This window comes from Telopea speciosissima, chromosome 2 (assembly GCF_018873765.1).
Source record: "Telopea speciosissima isolate NSW1024214 ecotype Mountain lineage chromosome 2, Tspe_v1, whole genome shotgun sequence".
In the NCBI taxonomy this organism is placed as follows: domain Eukaryota; kingdom Viridiplantae; phylum Streptophyta; class Magnoliopsida; order Proteales; family Proteaceae; genus Telopea; species Telopea speciosissima.
This window is the reverse complement of record NC_057917.1, coordinates 52,327,264-52,348,034: the sequence shown is the minus strand read 5'-3', so window position 1 is coordinate 52,348,034 and position 20,771 is coordinate 52,327,264. Positions and strand designations below refer to the sequence as shown.

The 20,771-nt window shown below is 44.9% G+C and overlaps 1 protein-coding gene and 1 long non-coding RNA gene across 2 annotated transcripts in view; both read left to right on the top strand.

Moving 5' to 3' along the window:
- Positions 1 to 20,771, top strand: part of LOC122651827 — an 88,858-nt gene that overhangs the window by 24,664 nt on the left and 43,423 nt on the right. The gene's annotated exons all lie outside the window — the stretch shown is intronic.
- Positions 20,631 to 20,771, top strand: part of LOC122651826 — a 50,090-nt gene continuing 49,949 nt past the window's right edge. The window contains exon 1 of the mRNA XM_043845379.1: positions 20,631 to 20,721. Within this exon, the coding sequence (XP_043701314.1) occupies positions 20,719 to 20,721 (3 nt within the window). The 5' untranslated portion in view covers positions 20,631 to 20,718. The remainder of the gene's footprint in view (positions 20,722 to 20,771) is intronic.

The following is a 20,771-nucleotide window of genomic DNA, read 5'->3' as shown; positions in this document are numbered from 1 at the left end:
CCTTGCAGAGGCTTAGCGATGCTTGTCTGGCCCAGACTCTCTACCATGATATGGCTTCGGTGAGTTAACCCTTTTTTGTCTCGTCATGTTCATTGCTCCATTTATTCTTAGATTGTTTTATCGCTTGCCATGTTGATTGTAGGTCCATCACTGTATTGCTGAGGCGGTGCTTCGATTGGAGGGTCACGCTTCTCGTGAGGTGCAGATACAACGCACCCTGCGTGACGTGGAGAGGGAGCTCCAGGGACAGATCGATGCCCATGAGAGGGCCGAGGCCGACGCGCAGAGGGCGTCGAGGGAGCTCGCGGTGGTGTCCGAGAAGCTCCTGGAGGTGTCTGAGGAGCTGCGTGTGACCTCTGCTGGTGCGGCCGAGAGCTCGGCTAGGGTTCTTGCCTTGGAGGAGGAGCTTCATTCGTTGAGGGGAAGGCATGAGGCAGAGCTGGCATCTGCAGGTGAGCGAGCTGTGGCCGAGTTCCAGGCGTCCTCTGCGTTCTCGACGCTGTATCAGGCGCAGCTTCAGCCCGCCTATGAGGGAGGGGTCCGGGACTTAGCCACTTGTGTCCTGGAGGTGACCCCCGATTATAACTTCTCTGTCTTGGGGTTCTCTGAGTTTGCTGCGGCACTTCCGGGTGTAGCTGTGGTGGAGAGCGTTCCAGTGTCAGAGGTGGAGGCTACCCTGCCTGAGGGGGGTACTGCTGCGCATCTTCTTGAGGTGGACATGATGTCTCCTGCTAGGTCGGAGGTGACCCACCACTCTGTGGTCCCTTGACCCTACGGCCGTACCGATCCTGTAGACGTCTCAACCTTTTTTCTTTTTTAAACTTGAGTTGTAACTACTATGACTTTTCTATGTGATCGCTTTTGCTTCTCTTTGATTGCATTGTCTCCTGGTGATTGTTTGCGCGTTGATGCTCTCTGACCCTTGATAGTCATGGGATTTTGGTAGTGGCGTTGTGCCTTGGTGATCCTCGGACCTTGGTGGGTTAACGCCTTAGGCGTAGAGCCTCAGTGTTGGCATGACGCCTTAGGCATACAGCCTCAGTGGTGGCATGACGCCTTAGGCCTGAAGCCTCAGTGGTGGCATAACGCCTTAGGCATGAAGCCTCAGTGGTGGCATGACGCCTAGGCATGAAGCCTCAGTGGTGGCATGACGCCTTAGGCCTGAAGCCTCAGTGGTGGCATAACGCCTTAGGCATGAAGCCTCAATGGTGGCATGACGCCTTAGGCATGAAGCCTCAGTGGTGGCATAACGCCTTAGGCATGAAGCCTCAGTGGTGGCATGACGCCTTAGGCCTGAAGCCTCAGTGGTGGCATAACGCCTTAGGCATGAAGCCTCAGTGGTGGCATGACGCCTTAGGCCTGAAGCCTCAGTGGTGGCATGACGCCTTAGGCATGAAGCCTCAATGGTGGCATGACGCCTTAGGCATGAAGCCTCAGTGGTGGCATGAAGCCTCAGTGGTGGCATGACGCCTTAGGCATGAAGCCTCAGTGTTGGCATGTTGCCTTAGGCATAAAGCCTCAGTGGTGGCATGACGCCTTAGGCATGAAGCCTCAGTGGTGGCATGTTGCCTTAGGCATATAGCCTCAGTGGTGGCATGATGCCTTAGGCATGAAGCCTCAGTGGTGGCATGTTGCCTTAGGCATGAAGCCTTAGTAGTGGCATGTTGCCTTAGGCATAAAGCCTCAGTGGTGGCGTGACGCCTTAGGCCTGAAGCCTCAGTGTTGGCATGTTGCCTTAGGCATAAAGCCTCAGTGGTGGCATGTCGCCTTAGGCCTGAAGCCTCAGTGGTGGCATATTGCCTTAGGCATAAAGCCTCCGGGGTGGCATGACGCCTTAATGTAGTGGCAGTGATTTGATTGAGTGGTAGAAGAAGACAAGTATTCCTGAAACATCTCTTTATTTTGAACGAAATTCAAATTGACCTTGAAACAGTGATGTCGTCTACTGCTACTGCTACTACTGCTGTAACCACTACCACTACTGCTACTACTTGACTACTACTCTTGATGGAGCTGTTTGCTTCTACTGGTAATACTTCTTCAGATGTTCTGAGTTCCAGGTATGGTCTACCTTCTTGCCCCCTGGAGTCTTCAAGCGGTAGGTCCCTGGACGTATCTGCTTGGAGACTATGTAGGGTCCTTCCCAGTTGGGTGACAGCTTCCTTGCCTTCTATGGCTGTGATGCACTTGCCCTCCGTAGTACTAAATCTCCCTGGTGGAATAGTCTTTCCTTGACCCTGGCATTATAGTACCTGGCAGTACGTTGCTGGTAGGCGACGTTCCTTAGTAGTGCTCTCTCACGGACCTCATCTATAAAGTCTAGGTTCGCCCGTAGTCCGTCGATATAGGTACGTTTGTTGAAGTGCAGAACCCTATGGGACATGGCGCAGACCTCTACTGGCGCCAATGCTTCAGTGCCATATGCTAGGCAGAATGGGCTCTCTCCTGTGGGTGTCTGTACTGTAGTTCGGTATGCCCACAGGACGCTTGGTAGCTCTTCTACCCACTTGCCTTTGGCTCCCTCTAGCCTTTTCTTGACTCCTTCCAGTAGTGTTCTGTTGGTGACCTCCACCTGACCATTGGCCTGTGGGTATGCTACCGACATAGGTCGATAGTCGATGTTGTAGTTGTGACAGAATGCTTGGAATTTGGGATTGTTGAATTATTTGCCGTTGTCAGAGACGAGGATCTGTGGTACTCCAAACCTGTAGATGACGTCGTCGCGGACGAACTTCTCCATCTCTGTCTCTGTTATCTTGGCCAAGGGTTTAGCTTCGACCCACTTGGTGAAGTAGTCAATCGCGACGACCAGGTACTTTCTGTTTCCCGGTGCTGTGGTGAAGTTGCCTAAGATGTCTAGTCCCCACATGGCAAAAGGTATGGGGTTGAGGATTGATGTCAGCTTGGTGGTGGGTAGATGGGGTACTGGGGCGAACAACTGACATTGCTCGCACTTCTTGGCATATTGGATGGCCTCCTCTTGCATTCGTGGCCAGTAGAGTCCCTGGAGGATTTTGTAGGCTAGGGCTCGTCCCCCCATGTGGCTTCCACATATCCCCTCATGGACTTCGGCTAGGGCGTACTCTGCCTCCTTGGGTCCTAGGCACCGGAGTAGTGGTGTTGTTGCCCCCTGCTTGTACAGTACCCCGTTTAGGATGGTGTACTTTGTAGCTCTCATCCTGATCTTCCTTGCCTCGGCCTTGTTTTCTAGTAAGACATCTTTCTAGAGGTAGTTGAGTAGAGGGTCCATCCAGCTAGGTCCCTCCTCGATCTCGTTAACCTGCTTTTCCTTATACGTTGGCTCATGCAGGATCTCAACATAGATTGCGCTAGTCAAATTTCGAAGTTCCTCATTGGCTAGCCTGGATAGGGCATCGGCGGCGGCATTCTCATCCCTGGGAACTCGAATCATCTCGAACTTCACGAAACCCTCTGTTTGAGTTAAAATAAAACCGCAAGCGTACGGGTCAATCGTAGCTACGGGTCAAACACGAGGAGATATACGCCACTCTATTTAACTAACTTAAAAAGTAATGCAAAATGAACCAAATTAAAGTGTTAAATTAAACTAATTAAACTAACAAAAATCAATGCATCCTAACTCATAAGCATCTAACAAAATTAAGGGATTAAATTGGCGTCCTAACACATGAGCATCTAACCTATCAAACTAAAGCGAATTGAAAGGAATAAAAATGCAGCCACACATACTAACCACATAAAAAGAAATAAGGGAATAAAAATGCATCCATAAACCACAACCATATAAAATTAAAATAAAAGAAATAGAGGGGGAAGAAGAAGAAGATAGAGAGAGATAGAGGGGATGGAGAATGAGATTGAGAGTTTAGATAGTAAAACCTGGATGAGCTTGCATGAATGTAAATGAAAAGCTTGAATACTTGCATAAACTTACCATGGCCTCCTCTTCTAAATCTTCAAGTCTTGTCATCAACTTAAGAACTTAGATTAGAAGGCTTAAAACCTAAACTAGAATTAAGAAATTAGAATCCAATTGAAGACTTAAATTGAAATTAAAGCATAAACTAAACCTATTATAACCATTAACTAAAAATTATAAAAGCAAACTAGAACTTAGAAAAGCCAAAAATCACAAATTAGAAGGAGAAGAAGAGAAGAAATTTCACTAAGTGAATGAGCAAATTTTTACAACAGACGTAGGGGTATTTATAGGTGGAAGAGAGGAGAAGAGAGAAGATAGAAGTGTAGGAGAAATATTCCCTAAGAAAAGAGAATATTCTCTTCTCTTTCCTCTTTTACAATGCCTTGAATCCTAAGAAAAAAGAAAAAAATAGAAAGAAGAAGAAGAGAAGATTGTTTACATAGACCTTCTATTTATAGAAAAATAAACTTCCAATTCTAACAAGTGCTTCCTTTTCTTTGTAGATATCTTCTCCAAGCAATAAAATCAAAGCATCTTTGATTTTTCAACCTTCCATAGATGAGAAAATATAAATCTATCTCAAGTAGAATTTCAGAAGTGCCCTTGAGAAGTTGGAGGAGAGAGAGAGAGTAAGGGTGATGACTAGGATTCCTTCAAAAATAAATAAAATACCCATTCTATCCTTCAGAAAACGTGGAGCATGGGGTGCTTATATAGGTCTCACCATTGTGTTCCTTGCGAAAAATCACACAAAATAGACCCAAATTTCATCCAATTCGGAGTTGGGGAGCCCAAGATATCTCAAGTTGAAGTTGGACTGTCCAGAGCCTTCCAAATGGAATCTTTCGGGTACAGTAAAGTAATTTCTAATAATTGCATTAAGGCCCCTAAAATCCGAACTTTCGCTTCACTTTGTCCCCATCCGATTGTCAATAATTATAAATAAACCCCTACAGACCATTTTCACGCATCGTTACGGAAACGGCCATAACTTCTTCGTTTCAACTCGGAATTAAGTGTCGTTTGAACCATTGCAAAGCTGACTCGATGGGCTATGCATCCATTTACACTTCTAAAAAGCTTAAAAACATCTCCTTAGCATCATCTCCTTCATTTTCACAAGAATTCACCTAAACCCTGAAAAGCACAAGAAAGCACCGAGTAACTCTGTCCAATGTGGTAAAATGTATAATTTATGCCCTAAAATTTCACACATAAATGTGCTTATCAGATTCCCCCACACTTGAACGTTACTTGTCCTCAAGTAAAGCAAAAACAAAAACTGACCTAGAATGCAGAAAATCCTAACTCACTTTCGTAGGAATCACGGTTGCACTTAGCATGTGCAACAAGCCTTTAAACCCCTAGGTTACCCCTAGTGGACGAGTTGTGTCTCATGGGTGTTTGCAGTGAATATACACCCAAAATTCAATTGTAAATAAATGCTGCAAATTTTAATCATGGCATAAGTAGGACAGTGCACATAATCCCAAAAAGTGTTCAACTAATGATCAAGGAGCCAAAGGTTCCCCCACACTTGAATTTTATCACCCCACATCAATTCAAGTAACAAGCATGCCTCAAGTTTAAGGGATCTCCTCATATTTTTTGAACACTACTCACCTTTAAGTAAACCCCCCATAGCATCGATGGAACCAAAGACTTAGGCATTGAGTATTGTTGACCATACTTTTTTTTTTTTTTTTCAGGCATTAAGGCAAAAAAAATTTTTTCTTTCTCAACCACAAACTCTATTTCTACTCCACTACTGTTCTCTGAATGACATGGTGAAGCATACACTAGACACCCAAATACTTGGTAGCTTCGCTTTTTCCATATATCCATAAGACATTGAGACATTGATGCAAGAGTTTTTTTTTTTGAGTTTCCTTCCAAGGAATTTCGATCAAGTCACCCTGCTTCATGAGGCACAGTGCCCTGTCTAGTCCTAAGGAATTCCACTTTCTTTTCTGTTCCTTGTTTTTTTTTTCTTTTTTTTTTTTTTTTTCATTTACTTCCACTTTCATGCCTTGCCTTGCCACAAACAAATTGGTCTCAACTACTAGCCAAAAGATCAAAGGGGTCCATAAACACATAGAGGAATCTAACCATCACATGAAGTAGCACTCATATTTTCAAACTCAATCCCCATCACCGAATACAAACCAACTACCATCCTTGAAAAGGGATTTTTTTATTATTTCGCATGGTAGGAGGGCACCTAATTCCCTCTCACTCTCGCTTTACAAATCGAAGAGACTTATGCACATACCCAAAAACTATCGCCACAATTAAAATTCACAAAATTCAAAATTCATAAAATTCACAATTAAAGTCCAAGACACCCCCCCCACACTTAATTCATGCAGTGTCCTCAATGCATGCAGAAAAGAAAGAATAAGGACAAGGGAGGGGATACATACCAAGATATCAGGGGTCAAGGTAAAGAGGCTCATGGAGATTCATGACCTCTTCATCAACTGGAGTAGGCATCTATATGTACGGCTTCAATCTTTAGCCATTGACCTTGAAAGTAGCTCCTGTACTTGGATTGAGGACTTCAACAGCCCCATGAGGATAAACTTTTTGAACAATATAGGGGCCATCCCATCTAGAACGCATCTTACCTGGAAAGATATGCAAACGAGAAGTGTACAACAAAACATTCTGGCCTACCTCAAAAGATTTTCTCAAAATGTGCCTATCATGGAAAGCCTTAGTTTTTTCCTTGTAAATTCGGGCATTCTCATATGCCTCATTCCTAAGCTCTTCCAACTCAGATAGTTGGAGTTTCCTATGGGCACCTGCAGTGCATAGGTCAAAGTTAAGCTTCTTGATAGCCCAAAAGGCCTTGTGCTCAATCTCTACAGGTAAGTGACATGCCTTTCCATACACCGGACGGTACGGAGATTGACCAAGATCGGTCTTGAAGGCTGTCCTATGGGCCTACAACGCATCTACCAATCGGTTAGACCAATCCTTGCGGTTCAGGTTGATGGTTTTCTCAAGAATTTGCTTGATCTGCCTATTTGAAACCTCAACCTGGCCACTGGTCTGGGGATGGTAGGGTGTGGCCAACTTATGGACGACACCATACTTTTTCATGAGGGCCTCAAAAGGCCGATTACAAAAATGCTTGCCCCGATCACTAATGAGAGCCCGGGGAGTACCAAAATGGGAGAAGATGTTCTCCTTCAGAAATTTCACAACCACCTTGTGGTCATTGGTCTTACAACCAACTGCCTCAATCCATTTGGACACATAGTCCACAGCAAGTAATATGTACAGGTTACCAAAAGAGTTAGGGAAAGGCCACATGAAATCAATACCCTATACATCAAACACCTCAACCACCATAATTGGGTTGAGGGGCATCATATTTCTCTTAGTAAGATGCCCTAAGGATTGGCATGAAGAATATGTCCTGTAATAAGTAAAAGCGTCTTTAAACAGACTAGGCCAATAAAATCTACACTGTAAAACTTTGGCCGCAGTCTTATTAGGCCCAAAATGGCCTCCACAAGCCTGATCATGGCAAAAAGATAAGACAGATTGTTGCTCATGATCAGGGACACATCTCCGGATTACTTGATCCGGGCAGGTCTTAAAAAGATAAGGATCATCCCAAAAGAAATACTTAACTTGTGAAAAGAAATGATTCTTATCTTGGGTGGACCAATGTGCAGGTGTCACACCCATAACCAGATAATTGACAATGTCAGCAAACCAAGGTTCACTAGACACTGCCATCAGATACTCATCAGGAAAATTCTCGTTGATTGGAGAATCAACAGTCAAGGAATTAGGCAGCCGGGATAGATGGTCTGCAATCGAATTTTCATACCCTTTCTTATCCCTAATTTTGAGATCAAATTCTTGTAACAAAAGGACCCACCTAATGAGGCGAGCCTTGGCATCTTTCTTCTGTACAAGATATTTGATTGCTGCATGGTCAATATAAACAATCACATGTGATCCAACCAAGTAGGGCCTAAACTTCTCTAAAGCAAACACAACAGCTAAAAATTCTTTCTCAGTGGTGGTATAATTAAGCTGTGCATCATTAAGAGTCCTGCTTGCATAATAAATCACATGGGGCAATTTATTGATTCTTTGCCCAAGAACAGCCCCTATAGCAAAATTAGAGGCATCACACATAAGTTCAAATGAAACTGTCCAAATTGGAGTTTGAATAATGGGGGCTGAAGTCAACGCTCTTTTCAATTACTCAAAACTATCATGATACTCAGAAGAGAAATCAAATGGGCAGTCCTTTGCCAAAAGAGAGGTAAGAGGTCTAGCTATCTGGCTAAAGTCCTTGATGAATCTCCTGTAAAAACCTGTATGGCCAAGAAAAGATCTAATGTCCTTCACACTCTTGGGTGGTTGTAAATTGGCAACAAGGTCCACCTTAGATCTATCAAACTTGATCCCTTCTTTGGACACAATGTGACCAAGAACTATACCTTGCTTTACCATGAAGTGGCACTTCTCCCAATTCAGGACCAAGTTCTTTTCTATGCATCTTTTAAGAACCAAAGAGAGATGATGCAAGCAATTAGAAAAAGTGGAGCCGTGAATAGAAAAATCATCCATAAACACCTCTAGAAAGTGCTCTACCATATCAGAAAAGATACTCATCATGCACCTTTGGAATGTAGCAGGGGCATTGCAAAGCCCAAAAGGCATACGCCGGTAAGCAAAGGTTCCATAAGGGCATGTGAAAGTGGTCTTGTGTTGGTCCTCTAGAGCAATAGGAATTTTGTTATAGCCTGCATAACCATCAAGAAAATAATAATATTCATGGCCAGCTAGTCTCTCTAACATCTGATCAATAAAAGGTAAGGGGAAATGGTCCTTCCAAGTTGCCGCATTCAATTTCCTATAGTCAATGCACACTCTCCATCCTGTTTGGATACGGGTTGGAATCAACTCATTATTAGCATTCTCAACTATAGTGACTCCTCCTTTCTTAGGCACAACCTGCACAGGACTCACCCATTGGCTATCAGAAATATAATAAATGATGCCATGATCCAAGCATTTTAGGATCTCTTTCTTGATTGCCTCTTTCATCACAGGATTAGCCCTCCTTTGGGGTTCCCTAGAAGGTTTGGAACTCTCCATCAGATGTATATGATGTTGAACAATGGAGGGGCTAATACCTTTGATGTCAGACATGGTCTAACCTATGGCATCCTTATTATCCTTTAGAAGCTTAATCAACTCTTCTTCCTGAATAGAAGTCAAATCAGAAGCAATAATAACAGGAAGAGTATGATCATGTCCTAAGAAGATATACTTGAGGTTGGAGGGCAATGCCTTCAACTCTAATGTGAGGGGCTCAATAATAGAGGATTTGGGAATGGAAGTGGATAAGGGTCCAAGGGGCTCCAAAGGTGGTTGGATGCTCCAGACCTCAGATAAGGGAGTATCATCAACACCCTCCAATTCTTGCATACATTCTTGAAATCCCGAATCAAAATCAATCTCAAAGAACATATCAATATCATCGGAAAATCCTTAAAGCATATGCACCTCTTCATCCATGTCAGGCTGCTTGCCCAACCTAAACACATTGAAGTCAACAGAAGTATTGCCAAAAGATAATTTTATGAGACCATTCCTGCAATTGATTAAAGCATTACTGGTAGCTATAAATGGTCTACCCAATATGATTGGGATTTGGTCCTTGAAGTTGGTAGTGGGTTGGGTATCTAAAACAATAAAATCTACAGGAAAAATAAATTCCCCAACCTTTAACAGGACATCCTCAATCATTCCCTTAGGAACTTTAACCGACCGATTTGCAAGTTGAAGAGTAATTTTGGTCAGTTTCAATTCTCCCAATCCCAGTTGTTGGTAGACATGAAAGGGTAAGAGGTTCACACTTGCACCAAGGTCCAATAAGGCATGATCAATAGTAGTATGGCCTATAGTGCAAGAGATGGTGGGGCTTCCGGATCCTTATGCTTGGTGCACTCGGTGTGAGATTAGAGAACTAATGTTAGCAGCCAAGAATGCCTTTTGGGCACATTGGTGGTCCGCTTTTGGGTGCATAAGTCTTTGAGGACTTTAGCATAAGCGGGGATCTAGGCAATAGCATCTAACAAGGGGATATTCACCTGAACCTGTTTGAACACATCCAATATCTTATCCACAGAAGGAGACTTCTTGCTAACCAACCTATTTGGGAAAGGGGCAGGTGGGGTATAAATTCTTTCAAGGTTGGTCTTTTTAACTTCCTCAATAGAATCCTCTTTGGTTTCCTCAACCAAATCATCTCGGTATATCTTTAGGTTCATCGAGAACCTGAAACAGAGGGCACTTCAATGGCCTCTTCGAAGGGGAGAGTCAACGAGGAGTATAAGATGATAAAGATTGAGGTGCACTAACTTGTTGATACTCACGGCCACTCCTTAAAGCATAAACAACATTTACCTGTCTGGAGGGCCCTTGGTGCTGTTGGCCTTGTGCAACATTGGTTGGAGGAGCTTGGGTACCTTGTTGAATATGAACCTGATGCCTAGGATTTGGCTCAGGCTGGCTAGGTAACTTCCCTGTTTCCCTCTCATGCAGGATTGTGACAAGCTGGGTGAGTTGTTTTTCCATGTTATTGTGGCTTGTCATGAGAAGAGTTATCTTGTTGTCCATCTCATTCAGTCTTGTTGCCTCTCCTATATTGGTAAACCCTGGGGGTTGCTGATAAGGTGCAAAGAGAGGAGGCCTAGCAGAATTAATAGAAGGTCCTGGATGAGGAAGAGGGGGAAAGGGGTTAGGAGACATTCCTTGGCTTTATGGTGCAAAGTTGGTCCTTTGGGCACCAACTTGGCCTTGATGGTTAAAGTTGGATGGGCCTGCTTGGTTCCCTTGATTCCATGAGAAATTGGGGTTTCTCCATCCTGGATTGTAAGTATTGCAACATGGGTTATTTTGGTAGAGAGCACTTACATTCTCAGTGCTGGAATTGCCCACCAAGGTGTTGGGACATTCCTCAGAAAGGTGTCCAGGGGTTTGGCACCAACTACATACCGACACATGGTAGACCTGGTTGACCGGATTAACTGGTATAGACTCTTTAAGAACTATGGACTCCAATCGTTTTATGAGGCTATCAAGTTTGGCCTCCTTGTCTGGCATACCCTCAATGAGATACCTCTTAGTGGTCCTTTCAGCCTCTTGGGAAGATTCCCATTCCCTAGTCTTATCAGCCAAGTTGGTTAAGAATGTCCATGCATCATTCTCCTTAGAAAAAGAAGTAAAGCCTACTGGACACATAGACTCTACAACTTGCTTGGTCTGATAATCAATACCCTCATAAATAATTTGGCATAGCTGTCACAAGTCAAAACCATGGTGAGGGCATTCTAAGAGGAGGTCCTTGAATCTTTCCATGAATTTAGAAAAGGACTCATGTGGTTTCTGCCTGAACTGGAGGATGTCACTTTTAAGCTTATTGGTCTTGTGAAGAGGAAAGAATTTTCTCAAAAAGACAATGGTGAACTCATCCCATGTATTAATGGAGTTTGTTGGCAGTCCATAGAGCCACTTCTTGGCCTGGTCTTTCAGGGCAAAGGGTATAAACCTAAGCCTAATTGCATTATCAGTCAAATTTTGGACCTTAATTATAACACAGACCTCCTCAAATTTCCTAAGGAAGAGATATGCATCCTCATTAGCCATCCCATGGAAATGGGGTAGCATGCTGATGAAGTTGGTCTTGAGTTCATAGTTATTCCCTGTAACAATAGGCAGACTAATGCATGAGGGCTGTGCAGCCCTGGAGGGGTAAAACCTATCCTTAAGAGTCTTGGGTTGTTGGTCACCCATGGTCAAAGGTGGTAGAGAAAGTGGTCTTCTAATAAGACGATTACTTGAATCACGAGTCCACACCTTAGCCACCTAAATAGATATGAGGTCTCCTTTAGAAAAATTAAAGAAAAATAAAACACTTAAAAAAAAAAACGAGAAACAAGAGGGACCCCAAGGTAGATAGTGCATCTCTATCCCTCAAAAATCGAAACAATGGTTCAAAAGCTATAAGGATGCCATATAGGTTAACAGCAAGGGAACCCGTATAGTCTTCTATAGCCACCTACGTGCGACTCCAATATGGATTCTGATGTAGAATGGAGGTTTACTATACGTTTATGTTTCCAAAACTCTCACTATGTCGCTTTCCTGTTATCAAGAGTGATCACCTCCAAAGATAAGTCACATGTCAATCCACCCAACCAAGTCAAGATGTAGCGTCATAGTTAACTTAATCCTATGAGGGACACCAAAAGATGGAGGGTTGAAGCATATGAAGGACTTTAGATTGGGCGCACACTATTTGAAACAGAAGAGAAACAAGAAGAGGTTTTCAAAAACTGATTTTTTTTTTTTTCAAAAAAAAAAGAAGAGAAAATAATAAACTAAAACACTTCGAACTACTTAAAAATCAGATAAATAAAATGGACAATAATCTCCCCGGCAACGGCGCCAAAAACTTGTTTGAGTTAAAATAAAACCGCAAGCGTACGGGTCAATCGTAGCTACGGGTCGAACACGAGGAGATATACGCCACTCTATTTAACTAACTTAAAAAGTAATGCAAAATGAACCAAATTAAAGTGTTAAATTAAACTAATTAAACTAACAAAAATCAATGCATCCTAACTCATAAGCATCTAACAAAATTAAGGGATTAAATCGGCGTCCTAACACATGAGCATCTAACCTATCAAACTAAAGCCAATTGAAAGGAATAAAAATACAGCCACACATACTAACCACATAAAAAGAAATAAGGGAATAAAAATGCATCCATAAACCACAACCATATAAAATTAAAATAAAAGAAATAGAGGGGGAAGAAGAAGAAGATAGAGAGAGATAGAGGGGATGGAGAATGAGATTGAGAGTTTAGATAGTAAAACCTGGATGTGCTTGCATGAATGTAAATGAAAAGCTTGAATACTTACATAAACTTACCATGGCCTCCTCTTCTAAATCTTCAAGTCTTGTCATCAACTTAAGAACTTAGACTAGAAGGCTTAAAACCTAAACTAGAATTAAGAAATTAGAATCCAATTGAAGACTTAAATTGAAATTAAAGAATAAACTAAACCTATTATAACCATTAACTAAAAATTATAAAAGCAAACTAGAACTTAGAAAAGCCAAAAATCACAAATTAGAAGGAGAAGAAGAGAAGAAATTTCACTAAGTGAATGAGCAAATTTTTACAAGAGAGGTAGGGGGTATTTATAGGTGGAAGAAAGGAGAAGAGAGAAGATGGAAGTGTAGGAGAAATATTCCCTAAGAAAAGAGAATATTCTCTTCTCTTTCCTCTTTTACAATGCCTTGAATCCTAAGAAAAAAGAAAAAAAATAGAAAGAAGAAGAAGAGAAGATTGTTTACATAGACCTTCTATTTATAGAAAAATAAACTTCCAATTCTAACAAGTGCTTCCTTTTCTTTGTAGATATCTTCTCCAAGCAATAAAATCAAAGCATCTTTGATTTTTCAATCTTCCATAGATGAGAAAATATAAATCTATCCCAAGTAGAATTCCAGAAGTGCCCTTGAGAAGTTGGAGGAGAGAGAGAGTAAGGGTGATGACTAGGATTCCTTCAAGAATAAATAAAATACTCATTCTATCTTTCAGAAAATGTGGAGCATGGGGTGCTTATATAGGTCTCACCATTGTGTTCCTTGCGAAAAATCACACAAAATAGACCCAAATTTCATCCAATTCGGAGTTGGGGAGCCCAAGATATCTCAAGTTGAAGTTAGACTGTCCAGAGCCTTCCAAATGGAATCTTTCGGGTAGAGTAAAGTAACTTCTGATAGTTGCATTAAGGCCCATAAAATCCGAACTTTCGCTTCACTTTGTCCCCATCCGACTGTCAATAATTATAAATAAACCCCTGCAGACCATTTTCACGCGTCATTACGGAAACGGCCATAACTTCTTCGTTTCAACTCAGAATTAAGTGTCGTTTGAACCATTGCGAAGCTGACTCGATGGACTATGCATCCATTTACACTTCTAAAAAGCTTAAAAACATCTCCTTAGCATCATCTCCTTCATTTTCACAAGAATTCACCTAAACCCTAAAAAGCACAAGAAAGCACCGAGTAACTCTGTCCAATGTGGTAAAATGTATAATTTATGCCCTAAAATTTCACACATAAATGTGGTCATCACCCTCGATCAATGCTTGAGCACGTGCTAGGTATGATGCCATCCTATCATCTTTCGCCTCATACTCTCCATTCACCTGATTCACCACGAGCTGGGAGTCGCTCCGGGTGGATAGGTGTGTGACTTGGATGGCTCTGGCCACCTGGAGTCCAGCTAGTAATGCCTCGTATTCTGCTTCATTATTGGATGCTTGGAAGGTGAATCGGAGAGCATATTGGATACAAAATCCCTCGGGGCTGGTTAATATGAGACCAGCGCCGCTTCCCGCCGCATTACTCGACCCGTCCACGAACATGTCCCACGATCCGTGATCCTTCTCTTCGAGCTCCCCTGTTTTTGACTCGATCTCAGATAGGGTACACTCTGCAATGAAATCTACAAGAGCCTGGCCTTTGATGGCTGTCCTTGGTTGAAACCTGATGTCATGCTCACTCAACTCCACCGCCCATGCTATCAATCACCCGGAGACGTTCGGCTTGTGCAGTATCTTCTTCAGGGGTAGGTCTATGAGGACTATGATGGTATGGGCTTGGAAGTATGGTCGTAGCTTCCTGGCTGCAATTACTAATGCATAGGCTACCTTCTCGATCCTAGTGTACCTGGTCTCTGCATCGATCAGAACATGGCTGACATAGTAGATGGGCCTTTGGACTTTGTCTTCTTCCTTCAATAGTACTGCGCTGACCGCGACAGGGGTGGCGGCCAGGTAGAGCTGCAACTCTTTGTTAGGTTCTGGTCGCCCAAGCAGTGGTGGGCTCTCTAGGTACTCCTTCAATTCTCTGAACGCCTTTTGGCACTCTTCCATCCATGTGAGATCTTTAGGGCTTTGGAGGTTCTTCAACGTTTTAAAGAATGGTAAGCACTTATCACCTGATCGTGACACGAACCTGGAAAGGGCGGCGACCCTTCCATTCAACCTCTGCACTTCCCTGACCATCCGAGGAGGTGTCATCTCTTGGATGGCCTTGATCTTGGATGGGTTGACTTCTATTCCATGGACTGAGACCATGAACCCTAGGAATTTTCCGGACGTTACACTGAAGGCGCACTTTGCATGGTTTAGCTTCATCTGGTTCCTCCTCAGTATTGTGAATGCTTCCTTTAGGTCGGTCAGGTGTTGGTTGGCGTGGATGCTTTTCACGAGCATGTCATCCACTTATACCTCCATGTTGCACCCAATCTACTCCTTGAACATCTTGTTGACCATCCTCTGATAGGTGGCCCCTGCATTCTTTAACCCGAACAATATGACGTTGTAGCAGTAGTTCTCTTTGTCCGTCCGAAATGCGGTGTAAGACTCATCATCCTCATACATGAGGATCTGGTTGTATCCGGAGTAGGCATCCATAAAACTCAGCATCTCATGGCCGGCGGTGGCGTCGATTAGTAGGTCGATCCTGGGCAGTAGGTACTCATCTTTTGGGATGGCCTTGTTCAGGTCAGTGTAGTCGACACACATCCTCCACTTTCCACTTGGCTTTGGTACCATGACCACGTTGGCGAGCCAAGTTGGGAACTTCTCCTTTCTGATGAACCCTGATCGGCTTAACTTCTCGACCTCCTCCTTGATTGCTGCTTGTTGGTTGAGGGCGAAGTTATGCCGCTTCTGTTGAACGGGCTTCCTGGTTGGGTCGACATGTAGTTGGTGTTCCGCTATGGAACGTGGTACTCCCGGCATGTCGGAGGTCGACCATGCAAAGACATCCATGTTCGCTCAGAGGAGGTGTCCAAGCCCTTCTTTCTGTTCCTTGCTTAGCAGCGAGCCGACCTGAACGACCTTGGAGGGGTCGTCCAGGCTGAGGGGCCATGGGATGAGGTCTTCCACTGGCCTTCCCCTTCTCTCTGTCAATTCATCTCTCTGGTCACTGACTATGCTCTCTAGGCAGGGTGCCATTCCACGGGTGTTACCATTGTTCTTTTTCATGAAGGTGGCGTAGCACTCCCTTACTTTCTTCTGATCTCCTCAGACTTCGCCTACCATGAAATTCACCATGATGGTTACTTGTTGAGGGTGTACCCCGAAGGTGACGGGTAGCTCTATGGTACCTTTGATGGAGGCGGTGGCACCTGAGAATCCATGGAGATAAGTGGGCTCTGGTTTGAGCTGGTCGTCCCCGAACCCGAACTATCGATAGGCGTCTAAGGAGAGTACGTCAATAGACGCCCCTGTGTCTATCAGTACCCTGTGTACAGGCCGGTTGGCTACCTCCACCTGTACTACCAGGGCATCTTCATGCGAGAAGTTTAGTCCTTCTAGATCTTCATCCGAGAAGGAGATACCGCCTCGGTCCTGGCTATCTTGCTTGGCTTCTCTGCCACTCCCACGAACCTGGCATGAGCTTTAGCTTTTCTGTTGCATCGCTCCGCTCTTCTGGGCGGTCTCTCTCTCGATCTGTTCTTCTTTCTTCTCGTCTCGGTTCCACTCTGTCTTCGTCGCAACCTCTATCTCCTTGGCCTGAGCGGTTATCACGTCTCCCCTTCACATACTTGTTCAAGCTTCCTGCTCTTACCAGTTGCTCTATCTCTCTCTTCAATTGATAGCACTCCTCTGTGTCGTGCCCATTCTGTTTATGGAAGAGACAATATTTGTTAGGATTTCGCTTCTCTGGTCCTGCTAGCATGGGTCGTGGCCAATGGAGTAGGTCACGGTCCTGGATCTGCATGAGTATCTAGGACCTGGTGGTGTTCAGTGGTGTGAACTCAGGGGTGCTTGCCCTCTCACTTCTCTCTGGGCGGCGGTCTGTCCTCCTAGATGGGCGGTCGCTCTTCTCTTGTTGACGCTCTGTCCTCGACCTCTTACCCTCTTTGCGGTCATCAGGTGTTGACCTCTTGTTGTCCTGTGGCTTGGCCTTGATTATTTTCATTCTAGCTTGTAGTACCTCGGCCATATTTGCAAACTCGTTGCACCGCTCCAGGAGCTCTTTCATAGTCCTGGTCTCATGACGTGTTAGGTCCTTGATCAGGTCCAAATCCCTGATGCTTCCTACTAGGGCTGCATGTTGTGTCTGGTCATCCAAGTCTCGAACCTCCAGGGACTCCTTGGTGAACCTGCTAACGTATTCCCTGAGAGATTCCCCAGGGTTCTGTACCACGTTCAGTAGATTGACGGTGGTCTTCTTCTGCTCGAAGCTGCTTTGGAAGCGGGTGACGAACTATTCGTATTACTCTACGAAGGAGCATATAGATCTCGGTCGTAGCCTGGAGAACCATGATGTGGCTGCTCCCTTGAGGGATGCTGGGAATGCCCGACAGGAGACCACGTCCGACCCACCATACAGCGTCATCATACCATTAAAGTAGTTGATGTGGTCATTAGGGTCAGTGGTACCACTGTAGAGTTCAAAGGTGGGTAGTCGAAACCTGGAAGGTAGTGTGGCTGACATGATCTCTTCCGAGAATGGGTGTTGTCCAGGTATCGAATGTGTCTCGCCTTTGGTCGACTTCTTCAACCCTTCCAGCTTCTCATCCAGGTCACGGAGTCTTTGATCGAGCTCCTAATCCCGTGTCTGTCCCTCAAGCCTGGTCGGACGTTCACTGCAACCCCGTTCACGCTCTCTCCTGATGTCCCCTCCCGCCTTGAGTGTTGGCGGGATGGTGAATGGTCACGCCGTGATGAACCCTGTAGTGAAGGTGAGGGGCTTTCTTCTCTGTAGGTCCGGCTTCATCGTGGTATGTGACCTTCTTTAAGTCGTCCGTCGAACATAGACCTCCGGACCGATCTCTGCGGGCTAGACACCCTCGCCCTGGGTGTTGGCGTCCTCCCACGTTCTGACCGTGGCGAGAGGTCTCTTGTTCTCCTGGGATGCTGGGAAGGCTCCCCCCGCTGCGGAGTGGAGGTTGCCCGTTGCGTAAGTCTCTCTGATCTCACGCCCCTAGGAGATGATCTCCTAGGGTTCGGCTCTTGTCGAGGTACGGACTCCACCCTTGCTGATGGTGAAGTCCTTCGACGATGGGACGTCGCACGCTGCGTCAAGTATTCTCGAAAGAGTCGTTGCTCATCGAGGATCTGTCATTGCAGGTCGTTAATCTGACCCACAGTGGCTGGAGCATTGGGGTCAGGTATCACCTCCACCACCACATCGTCTGCCTCGTCATGGTTGGGCTTGTCGACCACAAACTAGTCATTAAGGGGGATCACTTCCTCTAGAGGGACATGGTGCTGGTCGTTGGCTCTGCGACGAGAGCACTCTGGGGGTGGTGATCCATTCCTTGCTCCGTTGTTGGTGGTGGTAGTCTCCCTTCGTGCCATTGAATGAGTATGGAAGCGAGCTAGTAGCTGTAATGGCTAGCGTCGTTCCCACAGACGGCGCCAATCTGTTGCGTCAAGAAATCATCGAGCGGTCCTGCGAGTGCCGTCACCTGCAAGTGGACCAAGGGGTCAACAGAGAGAACCGGTGTGGTTCCGGCCTAAGACTCTCCGATGCCAAAGTTAGATCTCTTGGCGCAAATAGATGAATAGTGATTATTCAATATGAGTTTAGATGTCCCCTGATGGGGTTGTGTACCTTGCCTTTTATAGTAGTGTATGGCGGTGTGGAGAGTCCTAGTTTGATGGCGAGTGTGTCGTTGAGTGGATAGAGACCCTGGGTAACGGGGCTCTATCCTGATTGACCATCTCCCCGCGGGAGGGAGTGTCCTAGTGGTATCAAGATCCTTGGTGGATAGATACCCGCGTGTGGTGATAACGTCCTTGGTGCTTGAATCCGTCTGGGTGACGTGACTTCTAAGCGGTGACCTAGAGTCCTGGTGGTGACATGAGTCTGTAGCGATACGATCGGGTCATAAGTGAGTAGCCCCCACCTCATGTTTGTGCCCACGATGCTGTGCTTGGGTGCAGGCCGCGCCTAAGTGGTGGCTGCGCTTGGGTGAGTGACCGCACCTGGGTGAGGCCGCACCTGGGTGTGGCCGTGCCTGGGTGAGGCCGCGCCTGGGTGCTGGCCGCGCCTGGGTGCTGGCCGCGCCCGGGTGCTGGGACCCTGGTTCGTTCCCCTTGGTTCTGGAGCGGGTCGCCCTGTGACACGTGGCGGCCGCTGATTGGCCCGGTGAATATTGGATGTATCAGGGTGCTACTTGTATGTGTACAGGTGCCTGTATATATATGGGTATGTACCAATTTGGTTTTATGCGATTTTGACTCTATTTGAGCCTTATTTTAGGTTGTTTGGGCAAATTTTTTACATCTTTACATCAGAAGAGCCCTTTGTTTGTTAGAGTCATAATCCACTAAACTTTTTTTCAAACATTAAAATGGAACAAATGGTTATCTTATTCAGTTTGAAGATGGGTAATTCGGTCGATTTGATGTTTTCAATCCTGAAATTGAAGCCAAACCAAACCGAACCGATGAAGGATTTCAGATTTTGAAACTAAAATCGAACAAATTTAATTCGGTTTGATTCGAGTTTAAATGGTTTGGATTTTCGATTTCAATTCTAAATTGACACACCCTTATTATCAGTCCATATCGGCCAATTCCAGTACAAAATACCCATTTTATGACCAAGAACCCTTTTTTATACCCAAAAAAAAAAAAAAAAAAAAATCTTATTTTGAATTGCGATTGATGCGTATCAATTCCGTATCGATATCCATTACCGCTGATACCGTGAAGTATTGCCATATCCCTAATACGATACCGATACCGATACCGATACCTAAATCCATAAGTTGGGACGGTTGGGTTACTTGAGTAGAGCTGAGGCTACTGATAAGATCAATCGACCCAGGTTAAGACCTCACCTAACTAGGGGTGTCAATAAAGCCCGGCTGGCCCGAACCCGCCCGAACCCGTCCTGAGCCCGGCCCGGGCCCGACCCTGATTTTTTGACCCCGAGGGCGGGTTTGGGTTTAGTTATAGTCACGCGGGGCGGGTCGTGGTTTAGATCCTGGGCCTAGCCGGCCGCCCGACCCGACCACTGTATTAATTATAGGTATATAATATTACATATATATATATATATTATATACTTAATATAAGTATTTTCTTGACAAAAAAAAAAAACAGAAGAGAATTGTACATAGATAACTACTAGCTTTGTCATCATCATGAAGTGGGAACCCATAAAAAGAGTAGATCATCTACTATTTTGATCAGGACCATAAAAAGAGTCACTGACATGATTGTTATTTAGTTGTAGCCCCTATAAGCTTCCAGGCCTATTAAGGGGACATCGTTACAATTGTAGAGAGAGAGTTTATACACACGCCATTTTTTTCAACATATTTATTAGCTGTCCCATAGGTTGAGATCCTATGTTACAAAAACATGGTCTAATGAGACACGTGGATGGTGCCATAAATCAGGACCAACCCGACCCGACCCTGGCAGGGTCGGGTCAGGGTTGAGAGTTTCTTGACCCTGACAGGGTCGGGTCAGGGTCAAGGCCTCTAGGGTCGGGTCAGGGTTTAGGCAGGCCCGGCCCAACCCGACCCATTGACACCCCTACACCTAACTTGTTTGGGTTTGGCTGTTTAGGCATCGCAAATGCCCGCCTTTTGTTTAGAGTTCAGAATATAAAAGGGACGACATAGTGAAAGACTATTCTTGCGCTCTGAGCTCTGAGACGAAGATACTCTTTGAGCCGATCGCTGACGACGATTTGCATTCTTCAAACTTGTGAAAATGGTGAAAACTCTTACTTTATTGGTCGCTCCGGTTTTCATTGGCTTATTATT